This window comes from Monodelphis domestica, chromosome 6 (assembly GCF_027887165.1).
Source record: "Monodelphis domestica isolate mMonDom1 chromosome 6, mMonDom1.pri, whole genome shotgun sequence".
In the NCBI taxonomy this organism is placed as follows: Eukaryota; Metazoa; Chordata; class Mammalia; order Didelphimorphia; family Didelphidae; genus Monodelphis; species Monodelphis domestica.
The window spans coordinates 55555527-55570630 of NC_077232.1; the positions used below are offsets into that span (position 1 = coordinate 55555527).

General features: G+C 36.7%; 1 protein-coding gene across 3 annotated transcripts in view; it reads right to left on the reverse strand.

Moving 5' to 3' along the window:
- Nucleotides 1–15104, reverse strand: part of NELL1 (neural EGFL like 1) — a 947998-nt gene that overhangs the window by 736073 nt on the left and 196821 nt on the right. For all 3 annotated transcript variants that reach the window (XM_007497168.2, XM_056802023.1, XM_056802024.1), the window contains 2 exons: nucleotides 4348–4420; nucleotides 3301–3383 (listed from right to left, as the gene is read on the reverse strand). In XM_007497168.2, coding sequence (XP_007497230.1) covers nucleotides 3301–3383; nucleotides 4348–4420 — 156 coding nt within the window. The remainder of the gene's footprint in view (nucleotides 1–3300; nucleotides 3384–4347; nucleotides 4421–15104) is intronic.

A 15104-nucleotide genomic window follows, 5' to 3' on the forward strand; every position in this document is an offset into this window, starting at 1 on the left:
CAGTCAGGGCCAGGCCATGTGCCTTTTCCCCCTCTGTACATGTATATATATGGAAATATTCTGTCTTTCTAGAATATAATTGCCCAAACATCCAATATGCCAGCATGGATTACAAAATACAGTTGGTTTTTAAAATAAGATATATTCACTCAGGGAAAATGTTTCATCAACCTATTCAAAAGCTTTAAATTGATTTTGACTTTCACAATACTAACTCTAGCCAAAACACGGTTCTCCAGATGCCACGGGGATGGTGTATGGCAGAGAAGTAGCCATAGCCTGAAGTGAGATGGGACCAACACATTGGTTTTGCCTCTTCAAAACTATTATTTCTTAGGCCCAACTCAATTGTTTTCCAGCTGTTGGCTTTAAGTGAGGTCCACAACTGATTGATAACAACAGTGCTAGGAACATGCTAGATATAACAAATAATTTTCTCCTGATAGCTCTATTACTCTCAGGCTATGTCCCTAAAAATAAAAACATCAGACCTAAGAGGAAGAAAGAACTCCATGGTTGATAAAATATTTGGTATCACATGAGGAGATCCTTAGTTTATTTAGTGACACTCTTGTCCCCTCAAGGACTGGGCAACTGGCTACTAGCATCCATTCTCCAAGGACAATGCCATGAGTCTATTTCAAGAACTCAACAGCAAGATTAGAAGAGGAGTTCTTAACTGGGGACCATGAACTTTTTTTTAGTAGTTTGAAAATGATATTTCACTATAATTTGTTTCCTTTGTATTTTATTTCATTTAAAAATATTCTTCTGAGAAGGGGTCCATAGGATTCAACAGATTGCCAAAGGTGTCTACAACAAGAACTTAGGAATTACATGTCAAAAGTCTCAGACTTGTAAAGAACCCAAGAGTCCAGTCTCCCTTCCAAAACTATCTCAAATATTTCCTTGTCTAATCCACTCACTTCTCCCTCAAGGGTTTAGCTATGCATGTGAACTCAAATAAGTCACTTAACCTCCCAGAACCTGAGTTGATTCACCTGTAAAGTAGGACTAACAAAAGCTAGTTTAAGAAAGTACATCACAGAGTTGTCTGAGGCTCAAATGAGATCATGTATGTAAAATATTTTGCAAAATTGATTCACTTAAGAAGACCAGAATGCTCTGTAAATCAGAAGAATTAATTAATTCTGTTTTGGGATAATTTTCAACAAGAGCTTCAACAAAAAGGAGTCTATTCTTGACCTTTAAATGCACAGTAAGAATACCCTAAACTTTCCCAATTAAGTGAGGTTTTATGGTAAATAGCATGATGCTATATATCAAATTATTTATGGAGCTCTTCTTATGGTCAACAGAAACTCAGAATAAAGGTAGCAGCTGAATAAAATTTGTTAGATGAGCAAAATAGAATGTTATAGTATAGCATAAAATGATGAATAAGGAAGAATCTAAAGAAATTTAAAAGATATGTATAAATTAATTATTTGGCAGGAGAGGGTTTGACCTGTGACTTCAAAGATATAATAAATCCCTCTATATCCCACACTTCGAGTTACTAAAGTAATACATGAGAAAAAAACTGAAAGTATTATGAAAAAACCTGAAAGAAAACAATCAACAAGAAATTTAAATTAAAAAAACAACAATAGTAAATTCTATCAAAATTTAGAACAAGAAAAGGACAATCTTGTTTACAAAGGACTGGAGAGGAGATGAAACATGTTTCACTCTACTCAGAAAAAAAGGCAATAGACTATAGGTGTATACTGAGGTACATTCTTCTAGACATTGTGAATCCATCATTTTGTTTTACGTAACTATAATTCTTTTTTTTTTCAAGAGAGAGTTCCATTGGAGGAGAGTTTTAGCAAATGATAGAAATATTTTCAATAAAAAATTTAAATAAACAAATGAACAATTAAGTAATTGAATGAATGAATAAAAATGAACAAATGAATCATCTAGTTTGATCTCCTTTTATATAAATCATAAAACTGAGGCATCAAGAGATTGTTACTGGGACAACTAGGTGATTTAGTGTATAGAGAGCCAGGCTTTGAAATTGGAGGTCCTAGTTTCAAATCTGGTCTCAGACACTTTCTAGCTAAGTGACCCTGGCCAAGTCACAATCCCAGTTGCCTGCAAATTACTAGGCTTCTGCCTTCAAACCAATAGAAAGCATCAATTCTAAGACAGAAGGTAAGGGTTTGTTTGAAACAAAGGTTGTTACTATCCCAAAGAAGATCACATAGCAACTAAATGACAAAATCAGAATTCAAACTCAGGCGCTGCCACTCTTAAGTTCAGCATCCCTTCTACCATATCATGCTGGATCAATACATTCTTGAAAGGTAATGATTACTCTCCTAAATTTCATGTATTTTTAAAAGGGGTTATATATATGAAATATAATTTTATTGGCTTTTTATATTACTTTAATTTATATATATATATATGTATATATATATATATATATATATATATACATATATATCTTCTTCCTCTACCTATGAGACATTCTCAAAAAAGATGAGAAAGAGCTAAGGGAAAAAAACTTTTCAGCAAAACAATCCAGCAAAATTTATTGAATATGTTTGATTGCATTTAGAATGATCTGTATATATAGTCTACCATGCCACCTCTGAAAAGAATGGTGAGAGGGAACAAATTAGGTTTCTCTGGTGACCTTCTCTGTTTATAAGAATATATCAAAAGGTCATCACACAAGTGTCTGTAGAAAAGGAAGCCTGCTAAGAAAGGGAGACCCTGAAAAGAAAAGGCACAGAAATAGTTGGGAGCATGTGAAGACAAAAATTTGTCCCCTTCACCATTTTACCCATAAACAGTCTTGTTATTAATAATATCCACAGTAGAGGCAAAACACTTTTCCACAGGTCTTTTATGACGTGCACATGAACAATATTTCTTGCCCTTTCTGATTATTTTATAATCAATTTTAGATGCAAAGAGTACATACCTTGTATGTACTGGTAGCTTTGACCACATAGTGCTATACTGGTTTTTACTCATCCTCCTTAATAACCAATTAATCTTATGCTACCTAAAGACCCTCAGATTATAGAAGTAGATATAATATATAGATATATATTACTTGCAAACACTCTGAATAAACACCCTGATAAAACCAAGTAGTATTAGAGAAGTGAATGGTTATGTTTACTACCAGCAGTGCTATTGTAAGTAAAAATAAACCATTTTTATAGTAGCATACAACAAAAGCCAAGGATAAATGTTTCCATTATAGCATATCCATCTAAATTCCAGATAGGAATGGGAAACAGAATGACATATCACAAGTAAAATTCAGGTACCTACTTTTGCAGTCATTTTGGCCAAAAGCTCTTGCAAATCCATTATCCCTTGCACCAGGCTTAAGAAATCACTGCAGGTTGGACAAGCTCAATAAAGAAAACAGAGACATATATGTCAATGCAAAGCCAATATATGGTAAGAAGAAACAGAAAAATAGCTTTGCTTGGTTTCCTACAAACAGGAATGGGTGTGAGAAAGGAAGCAAGGGAAATAGAGACACAGACATAAAGAGAAAGAGTCAGAGATATACAGAGACAAAAATAGAGGTAGAGGCAGAGAGAAAAATTGGGGTGGAATCTCAGGTGATTTCAGATCTGGAACTTTTTTCTTGACAGACAAGACGAAGATTTTTTTAAAAAATAGGTAAACAGAAGGGAAATTGATCCAGTTCCATTCAAAAAATATTTATTTAGCATCTATACTACAAACCAGGCACTATACTAGAAGCTGGGAACCCCTCAAGGAGATCACAAGCATCTGTGAGAACATAATATGTGTGTGGAAAGGATTAATAAATTCTAAATATATGGTAAATAACGTAGAGAGAGATCATATTGGACATTAAAGGAGAGGAATGTCAGGAAGGTACTAGTTATAATGGACTGAAGGAAACTAAGGAATGTATGCCAGATATTTTCTGATATAGCTATGCAATATGTATATGGCAGACTTCTAAAAGACCAGTTTCGTTTGATTGGAGAGATCATGAAGAGAAGAAATATGAAACAAGACTAGAAAGGTAAGTGGGAAACAGATTGTGGGTGGCCTTATATGGCAGAACATTTTATCCTAGAGGCAATAAAGAGACAATGGAGACTTTCAAGTAGGCATGTGACATGTATTTTGGAACAACTAAAGTTGTCACTTTTGAGTGCTAGCAATATGGTAGGCATTAAAACTGAACAAAGCATGTAAAGTAAATATTGTACTCTAAAGGCATGATTTTTATAGTCTTTAATAGTCATTGTAGCCTGGCTCCAGCTGCTGGCCTAAAAACATCATGTTTATACAACCTAGACCATTAATAGAACATTGAAATCTGCTACTTACTGCGATTCAGGTTAGGACATTGTGTTATATATCCATTTGGCATAAAGATTATTTTCACATCTTGAATGATACCCTATAAAACAGAAGAGACAGCTGGTTATATATATATATATGCATAAACATATACATACCCATATATATATGCATATAGTACTCAAAAAATTAAAACCACACATTATTGTAGAATCATAGATCCTAAGTTGGAAGAGATCTTTAGAGGTTATGTCCCAGATTTTTAAGATGAGAAACTGAGGTCAACAGAAGATATGCGACTTTCCCAAAATCAGACAGATCAAAAGTAGATTCAAACTCAAGTCCTTTGAGTAGAATCCAACATGCATTCCATTGTTCCACAGTTATTCACAGACTTTCTGAAGAATCTAATGTGGACAGGAAAAAAACCATTGTTTATAGAAAACCATAATTTATTTATTGAAAAGTTGAGTTGGACATAATTCCTAGGACTCCAAAGTCTGTGTCCCAAACCCTCTTCTTTTTCTAAATGCTTATCTATTCACCAGTGCTTAAGGATACCACTACAAAGTACCACTCAACAGCAAAGGAGTTCTTGGTACCAATATTCCATTGGAAAATTTTGTTAAACTATTTCTCATCAAAAATGATTATTCCTGCACATTAGCTGACACTGACAAGGATTTGGATTATTGCTTATTTAAATGATAGGGAGAGAGGGATGATCATTACATATGAATTTAAAGCATCCAAATTGATAAATTTAACCCAGAAAATAAAATTTTCCATGGAGAGAACCCCATAACAATCTCTTTGCTCCTCAGTTAATCAGGGAGGGTAACTCGGGATTTGCTGATGAATCCTGAGATTTGTTCAATGTCTTGCTGTAAGTGAGAGGCTGCCTATTGCCCTGCCTCCACAACTTGGTCTGGAAAAACGATTCTAATTTGAGGTAAAATTCATCAAGATTGCCATTTTGCAATGAAAATATTGATTTGGATGTTGGGTTTCTTTTTTCCAAGCTGAAATATATGATTTTTTTTCAGATTTGATGGAAGAGATATTACAGAACAGATGGAACACATAGAAGCTGGTTGAGAATATTGAGCTTAACCTATAAATAAAATATTGGCTCAAGATAGTACCACAAGTCCTTCAGAGGGAGTAACATTTAACATTTATGTGCTCATCTCCTAAAACAGCAGAATGTGATCGTTAAAGGCTGCTTCCTGCTTGTTATTTTAAGTTAAAATATTAATTGGAATTATTAATAGAGATAATGAGATCTCAGTGCCCTCTTCATTGAATATATATGTACATATATTAACCTCTTCCTCTAGGATGATGCACTGTTTATGATTATGATGAAATGAAACAGCATAACCATTGTGTAATACCCTCCATAGCACTTCTCAATATTAGTTCATCATTTTGTTATTATCTGGATGTTTTTCCATCATGTCTAACTCTTCTTGACCCCATTTGGGGTTTTCTTGGCAAAGATCCTGGAATGGTTTACCATTTCCTTCTCAGACTCGTTTTACAGATGTAAACAAGGTTAAGTGACTTGCCCAGGTTCACACAGCCAGTAAATAACTGAGATCAAATTTGAACACAGATCTTCCTGACTCCAGGCCCATTACTCTATCCACCGTGCCACCTAGCTACTCTAATTCATCATTGCTGGCTGGTAATTAGGAGGCGGCAATCAACTGGCTTCAATCTAGAGGGTTCTCTTTGAAAAACTGTTTTTGTTTGTTGTTTTTTTCCTCCAAAAGCAAACTAACCCTTTCACAAGGCAAGTATCCTCTTCAGGACATTAGAATGGCATGGTATTATGAAAAGAGCATTGAACTGAAAGTCCAGAGGTCTGTATTTTAATCCTGGTTCTGCCACTAATAATAGTAATTCATAGAATTTGTATTACTTTAAGGTTTAAAAGGCACTTTACAACTATTATTTCATCTTATCCTCACAGTAATCCTGAGATGTAAGTATTATTATTATTGTCATTTTACCCATGAAGAAAATGACTCAGACAGAATTTAAGTAACCTCTTCAGGGTCATAATGTCTGAGACTCTATTTGAATTACATTCTTCTGACTGAAGGCTCAGTGCTGTAGCAAAATACTTTACACCTATTAGATACTTAGGAAATGCTTGTTTCCTTCCCTTCTCCTGTAACTAGGCACTTACTTCCCTTCACTAAATCCCAGTGTTCTTATTTGTTGAATAAGGGAGCTTGATGAAGTGATTTTAAGAACTCCTTAAGCAAATAGCAGGTATAGTGCATTGTCTCTGAAAGAACAAAGTGAGTTCAAATCCTACCTGTGTTACTTCCTACCATTATGACCTTGGTCAAATCACAAACTTCCCGGCTCATAATTTCCTCATCCAAAAATAAGAAGGTTGGACTAAATAACTGTCAAGGTCATTTCCAGCTCAGGATGAATGATTTTCTGATCCTTTTAGCTATTAAAATACAAGTCTATGGACAGATCACCTGAACTGGGGTTCCCACAGTTCTAAGCTTTATAACATAGTAAGCGTCAACTATCCTTTAGGACCAAAATATGAGATGAAGAGGGTGATAGAGATCATCAAGAAAGAGACAATACAAAGAGCTGTCTTTTCAAGGGTTTCTTGGTTGTGGTGTTAATGTTGGACAGCTCCTCGCTTCTGAGCTGTGCTTTCTTTCACTCATAAGGGAGCTCCCCACTCTATCAATGCAGATTAATGCCTAATCTGTCATTTATGGTTTTAGAAAGCTGGCTATGGAAATAAGAGCTTAAGCGACCTGTCCAGTGGCATTTAACCAGCAAGTGTCAAAGCAGCCTTTCCTGACTCTGAGACTGCCTCTTATCAGGCTGTAGGTAGGAAAGTCAAGGACCAGTTGGTATCACTGATTCATCCTGAGATGGGTCACATCCATTATTAACCCAGTTGATAAAAATATCACAGAACTCCACTCCTACACAGAGGAGTCCTATGAAGGTATGCCATGTATTCAGAAACTAAGGGCAGCTAGAAGGACATTAGTGTTTATTGGTTCTCAATGACACCAGTGACTTCATTGCAAATGATGGTGCATTCAGACTGTATTGATGGGATGAATAAGTAAAGGATACCATCTGTCCAGAATCTTTCACCCAGCCATAATAACCCCTATTCTGAGGACCCCATTCTTTTTAAGATGAACTTCTCAAAAACATATATGCACTCACAAGAAAAAAAGATAATACAGTTTGACTTGTCAATGGGAGTCGGGTTTTCTTGAGATACCTAATATTAACTTTGAAATAAAAAGGGAATGGCTCTTACCAACTTCCTCTATTCTGGAAATTTAGGATTTACATAGATTAAATAGATGTGTGAAGCACATCAATTTACTTCATAGGATAACTGAATTTGAAACAGAAAAAATTTCTCTTATTTTCTCCTCATTTAACTTTACCCATAACCTGGAGTGGAGTGTATGGGGTGCTCAGGGAGGAGCAGTATCTCTGGTATGGAGGGCTTGTCATGCCCTCCTAGGGCAGCTCTTCAACCTCTGACCCTCACCTGACACCCAGCTCTCACTTGTGGCTCCTAGTAGCTGCTAGCATGCGACAGCGGCCACACCCCGGGCAACAGCTTCAACAGGCCAGCTAAACCTTGTGAGGGTAGCCATCGGGTCATAGACCCCTGGTGAACCAGGGCTTTGCTCACCCAGCATGTGAAGACTGCTTTGGCCAAACAGACGGAAGAAACCAATAAGAAGGTTCAATGGCTGAGAGGGTGACGCAGCAAAGCGCTGTGGAGTGTTAGGGCATGTTGGAGCACAAAGGACAACATGGCCATCCAATGCAGCTGAGGAAGTCTCCAGGTGTAACGACTTTTCATGCCGCTGGACCCAGGCTTCCAATGCTGAGAGTATGGGACTGTCTCTGTGCATTGACTTTTCCACTTAAATCTTCACGCACAAGTGTTTTTGTGCACACTCATCTACATCACAGATGAAAGCTCACAAAGACAATCGTCATCCTCAGTTACCGAGAGACGACTACTACTATAACCTGGAGTATTGTGGCACTGCATTTGGGATCAGATGTACTAGATTTGAATGATAACTTTATTAATTACTACCTGGAATATCTTGAGAAAGGCTCAAACTTTTTGAACCTTGGTTTCTTTATCTATAAAAGGAAGGTGGTTATATTGGTTGTACTTACCTCACATGGTTGTTACAAAAGTCAAATGAGGTAGTCAACAAAAAATGCTTTATAAACCATAAAGTCCTATTTAATATATCAGTATTATAAATATGTATAAAATGAGTAACTCACTTAAATGATTTTTAAGATTTGGTCCAATTTTAAAAGCTATTGAAACCCTACTCTGCCAGATAACCAAGTCTGGTCCTCTTTCCAAGCTCCTATTCAGATGCTTATGTTATCCCAGCTCATCCACATACCACCCTTGTGCCGATGTCACTGGGCCTTAGTTTCTTCATATGTGAAATGAAGGTATTGGACAAGATAACCTCTGTTTCATTTATTCTATCTCTAGATCTAAGATGCTATGGTCTCTATAAATGCCTTTGACCAATATGCACAGCAAGGTGGCACAGCGAATAGAGTAATGGACCTCAAGTAAAGAAAACTTGAGTAAAAATACAATCTTGGACATAGGCTAGAAGTATGACCCTAGGCCAGTCACTTAACTTCTATCTGACTCTTTTTCCTCATCTGGTCAAAGAGATAATAACAGTATTTAATTCCTAGAATGGTGAGGATAAAATGAGATAATATTTATATAAAGTGCTTTACAAAACTGAAAGCTTTATATAAATGCTAGGTATCAATGTTATTATAATTTTAAGAGCATCTGACCATTAGGATATATCAAGTGATTAGAAAAAACCATCAAAAATCTTGCCAATTCTCTGTGAAAACCCCTAAAATATGGGTCACATTACAATTAATGAAAAGTTCTACATTATGATATTTGTAAAAAAATGAAGTCAGACTTTTTTCAGCGTTCCTAGTGTTACCACCCTCTTGAAAAAGGTGAAAGATTCTAGATTACCTCACAATCAAGGATGGCAATACTTCACCCCATCACCCAACATAACTAATATTAGTTTATAAGGTTTTGACAGACAGCAGTTCAGTTAGACTTGCTTTAATGACTGGATGAAAAGCAACCACAGTTAAAACTACAATTGCTTACAAACAAAAGAAACTGTTAAAAACAGTTATCAAAACATTTAGAAAATGGTCTGGTGAGTGAGTTTGAATGTATGTCTGTTTAAGTGACAGGCTAAAGCTTTCCTTGTAATCTTTTGTCTATTTATCAATTTTTTTAGTAAGACTTTTTTATTCTCCAGTAGAGGTATAATATTTGACTTCAGCCCAGCCTGGCATCTTGAAATGTCACAAATCCTATATGAGGGGTGTCTAAATTACTGAGATTTGGTTGCTAATAAGGTGGCATCATGCCAAGATGATGAAACAGGTTGCTATCTTTTCTTTATTCCATTCACCTGTTGTTTCCTACCACATTTTTCTTTTGGGTAATGGTGCATTGAGAAATTGACTCGGAATAAGTAAGTGTCCCATTATGAGTTTTTAATATTCAAGAAACTCCTGTGTGTGGTTCCAAATATTCCCAGAAATTTTCTCATTTTTCACTAAAAAGAGGAAGATGTAAACACACATAAAATGAGCATGTACATACGGGCACACATGCAATTATCAAATTATGCCATTAGGGCACTCTTATGTATAGAATAACTATGATTAGGCAGGAGCTCATAATAATACCCAAAGCCTTCAGATATAAATGCAAGCACAGCTTTAGTATGAAAAAAATGCTAATTCTTTTTTAACGCTCTTATTTCCCTGCAGATCTCTGTTTACACTGAAGAAAATGCTTCCCTTTTTTGGGGTGCTAAAACACTGAAACAAATTGCCTTGAAAGGGAATAGGGGAGGGGGTTCCCTGCTGGGCATGTAAATATATGGATGAAGATATGTACTGTTTGTAAACTGGCAAAGACCCGAGCTTCTGCATTGAGCAACAAAAAGTAAGAGTTGTGAAATCCACAAGTAGGATCTAAAAAATGCAACCAATTATGTATCTCTGCCCTGAAGACAGTTAATAAAATATTCTGGCATACATAAAAGCCAAGAAAGGCACTTGTCTATTTTCATTATGATCAATAAAAACTGGCAGCTCATTAACATATCATTAGCTACCCTGCTGTTTCCTAAGTGTTAATGCATAGAAATATTAATTTTCAAATGTATAAGATCTCAAGAGTTCTCTGACTTTGGATTTCTGCATAAAAGAATTAAAGATGGGTGAATCCGATAGAGCTTCTTTTCCGATGTGGCTATAAACATATGTTTACCATCTGCAAAATTATGGGAAGCAGCTGAGGTAAAAAACAACAGCTGTAGCAGAAAATAATGCCATTAATTTCACTTCTCAGTGACAGCTCAGCTGTTAGAGGCAACAATGAAGTCCAGGTAAGGGACAGCTTTTGAACTTCAGTTTACCAGAGGTTGCTGCTACCTCCTTTGTTCATCTCTCTGAAAAGACATATCCATAATGTAAAAGGATTTTGGACAGCAACTCTCTTCAACTATCAATGGCTATGACTTTGTCACAATTGCCCTAACAAACCGTATGGCTTCAGAAGGCTTGCTCCAGTCTATAGTGGCCTTTTGCTTTCTCTTTTCCTTCTCTAAAATTTTAACTGCATAATCAGCTTAGGCTATAAATGCAACAAAGGGAAATTGAGTGGGTAGTCAACCATCTTGATAATGGAAAAAACATGGCAATCTTGAAAATGTGAATAAGCCTATCACTATCACCAAGGCTGTTTCTTCAGATGAACGCTGTTTTGATTGGAAGAAATCCCCAGATTGTCTTTGGTTGTCCTAGATAGGAATTTCTTAATATTAAGAGCTTTTCTGTATGGCACTAAACCAGTGATTATGTCCCACGCTCTTCAATCAGTCGCACTTTTTTTTCACTATCCATAAGAATGCATCGGGAAACTAAAATTACATTGGAGTGTAGAGTTTTTTGCTTTAACTTTGCCTATAAAGTGTTGCATTAATATTTAAAATGTAGAATAATGTTATCTTATCCTAAAAACATACCATAAGCACATTTAGATCACAGCAATAAAGTCAAATGCTGTTGTCCTTCAGACCTGAAAAGTATCTGCAATGTTACAAATATTACAACCAGAAGAATGTTCCAACTCTCATCTAGAGAAGGCAGTCAGCCTCAATTTTTTGCAGTGGGTAGAGGTAGATAGTAGTGACCAAATCTTTATAGTATCAATATGATTGAGGAATTGATACAATATTAAAAATAAATATTGTGCAGGGAAGGAGAAAAGACAACAGGTGAGGGTGAGAAACAGAAAGGAGAAAGGAAAAGAAGCAAGATCGTAAGATCATAGATTTAAAGTTATAAAGGTTCTTTGATCTTCTATTCCAACCATCAAATAATAGAAATTAAGAAATGTAAAAAATAGACTAGAATACAGGACTACAATCCCCACAAGCCTTTGCTCCACTTCTCCAAAATGCTTTGTAATCTCACGGGAATTCTGAGGTGGGCTGAGATCCAGGAATGATTTAAGCTGGTGGCAAAGGTTTTTGGGGCTTCTTTTGGACTTCCCTTTTGGAACAGATGCGTCTCTTCCGTGATGTGAGGTTATCTGGCCTAGGCCTCTGGCCTAGGCATGTGTTTTTTCTTATTCTGTACTTTCTTTAATCTTTAACCTTTAATAAACCTCTAAAAAATATAATACTCCTTGCAGAGAGAAACTAATTTCTACCTGCCTCAGTCTCCCCATATTCCTAAATTTTAATCTTTACAGAAATAAGAAATAAAGAGATTACATGACTTATTCAAAGTTACACAGGTAATAAGAGGCAAAGGTAAGATTTGAACCCAGATCCTCTAATTCCATTTTTTCCCACTACACTCAGAAATGCACATGAAAAAGTGTTCTACATCTCTTATAATCAGAGAGATGCAAATCAAAACAACTCTGTAGTATCAGCTCACACCTATCAGATTGGCTAACAGGACAGTAAAGAAAAGTAATGAATGCTGGAGGGGATGTGGCAAAGTAGGGACATTAATGCATTTCTGGTGGAGTTGTGAACTGATCCAACCATTCTGGAGGGCAATTTGGAACTATGCCCAAAGGGCGCTAAAAGCATGTCTGCCCTATGATCCAGCCATAGCACCGCTGGGCTTGTACCCCAAAGAGATAATAAGGAAAAAGACTTGTACAAGAATATTCATAGCTGCTCTCTTTGTGGTGGCCAAAAATTGGAAAATGAGGGGATGCCCTTCAATTGGGGAATGGCTGAACAAATTGTGGTATATGTTGGTGATGGAATACTATTGCGCTAAAAGGAATAATAAAGTGGAGGAATTCCATGGAGACTGGAACAACCTCCAAGAAGTGATGCAGAGCGAGAGGAGCAGAACCAGGAGAACATTATACACAGAGACTGACACATTGTGGTACAAGAGAACGTAATGGACTTCTCCAGTAATGGCTTTACAATGTCCCTGAACAATCTGCAGGGATCTACGAGGAAAAAAACTATCCTCAAGCAGAGGACAAACTGAGGGAGTAAAAACACCGAGGAAAAGCAACTGCTTGACTACAGAGGTTGAGGGGACATGATCGAGGCGAGATGCTAAATGGGTGCCCTAATGCAAATACCAACAACAAGGAAATGGGTTCCGAGCAAGGACACATGTGATACCCAGACAAATCGCGCGTCAGCTAGGGGAAGGGTGGCGGGAGCACGGGGGGGGGGGGGGGGGGGGGGGGAAGAAAATGATCTGTTTCCAATGAATAATGTATGAAAATGACCAAATAAAATAATGTTTAAAAACTAAAAAATGCCTATAATGTACAAGCAAAATATATCACTCCAAATATAAGGCTCTGGTTTATTTTTCTTTCTTATGAACATGAAAAAGTCTCATTATTCATCTAACATTATAAAAAATGACCCATAGTTCTAATTAAGTTGTTCTAATTACGTGACCAGAAAGCCAGGAAAACAAAACAAAAATGGAACTTAAATTGGGCACTTGAAGATCACACAAATGAAGAAATAATCTTAAAAGGACCCCATTGTGGAGACAGTGAGATGCAAGAATTGTTTTCCCAATGGGCCACATACCTGGAATGCTATGCCTCCTAAGGGCAGAAAGAAGCATCTAGTTACCCCCTCTCTTAAAACCATCAGGTTTTTTTTAAAGATTAAGACAGAGGGCACCATGGGGCCCTGGATATATTCTATCTCCTCTACAAAGTCTCCCTAATCCACCACAACCCACAATGATCTCTTCTTCTCTAAATTTATATTGTATATAATGTCTGCATCACTTAGTCCTCCACTTACTCATATGCTGCTTTGTATTCATGAGAAATCATAGACTCTAAAAGCTGGAAGCAACTTTGTTACTTAACTGTTTCAAATGTGCATGTTCTGTCTCCTCTGGCTAGATTACTTGCAAGTTCCCAGAAGGAAAAGCCTCATTCTGCTTTTGCTTCCCTATCAGCATTCTAGCATGGTGCTATAGTGTTTATGCATATCTCAGGCATTCAATAAAGAAATACTGGTTGGGAGGAGGGGAGAGGAGTGGAACCAAGATGGTGAAATAGCAGAAAGATATATAGTGCACTCAAAACTCCTGCAAAGAGATCTAGAAAATACGGCAGATTGAATCCTGGTTGGGAAAACCAATCCTAATGAATCACCTTTCCAAGCTACATCAGCATAGAAAACAGAAAGGTCTTTGGACACTGGAGACAAAGGCTGGCCCAGGAGTCATCCTAGAGTATTCCAGTGCCTCTAGATTTTATGAAAGGTAAAGGTTAGGTTCCCAGACTAAGGTGTGATGCCATCTCACAGCTTTATCACTTCCTATCCAGCTCTAGATCATAAATTCGGGGCAGAATGAGGAAAAGACCAGAACTCAGGAATGGCATTCTAACAAGAGAATCTAGAAAGTAGACCGTATCCTAAACAAGGAGAAAGTTAAGAAACAACCAGCAGCATTGTGACTCAGATGTGAGGAGCAGACTCTCAGTTTCAGTTCTAACCCAATCTGAAGGCTCTTATAGAAGAATAAACAAGTCAGAAATCTAAGATCAAAAGGAAGTCTATAGATATATCATTCTAAACCAAAAGTGCTTGTAAGCTGACTGATAATGCTAGTCTAGCAAGAGGTTATTGGTCTAACAAAAACCCAGGTGAGGAACTTGAAAAGCTCAGTTCAGTGCAGTTTATCAGTGAGATTTTGTCCTGGATCAGAGTACTTGGGGAGTAATGAAAGCCCCAGCAAGGGCTGTCCCTGAGAGTCTGAAAGAGTGTGATACTCAATGTCCCCCCCAAAAAAATCAGCAATAGAACTCATCCAAACCTTTTCTTCAGAAATACATAGAACCTGGCCTTAACATTAATTCTGAAGTCAATAACTAGACAGGAAAAATCAGGGGAGAATAAAAAATCTCATCCCCAAAATGCTATGATAGTAGTTGGAATACTCAAGACACAAGCTCAGGAGACAATGACTCCAAAACTGCTGTAAAGCCTTCTATAAAATCATAGTTTGAGCACAAGTTAAACCAGAATTTCTGCAATGAAGCAAGAAGTTTTTTAAGGTTTAACTTTTTAAAAATAAATGTAATATATTTGATAGTGGAAAAACTGACAAAGAAAGGAAAGCTATGGGAGAAAGAACTA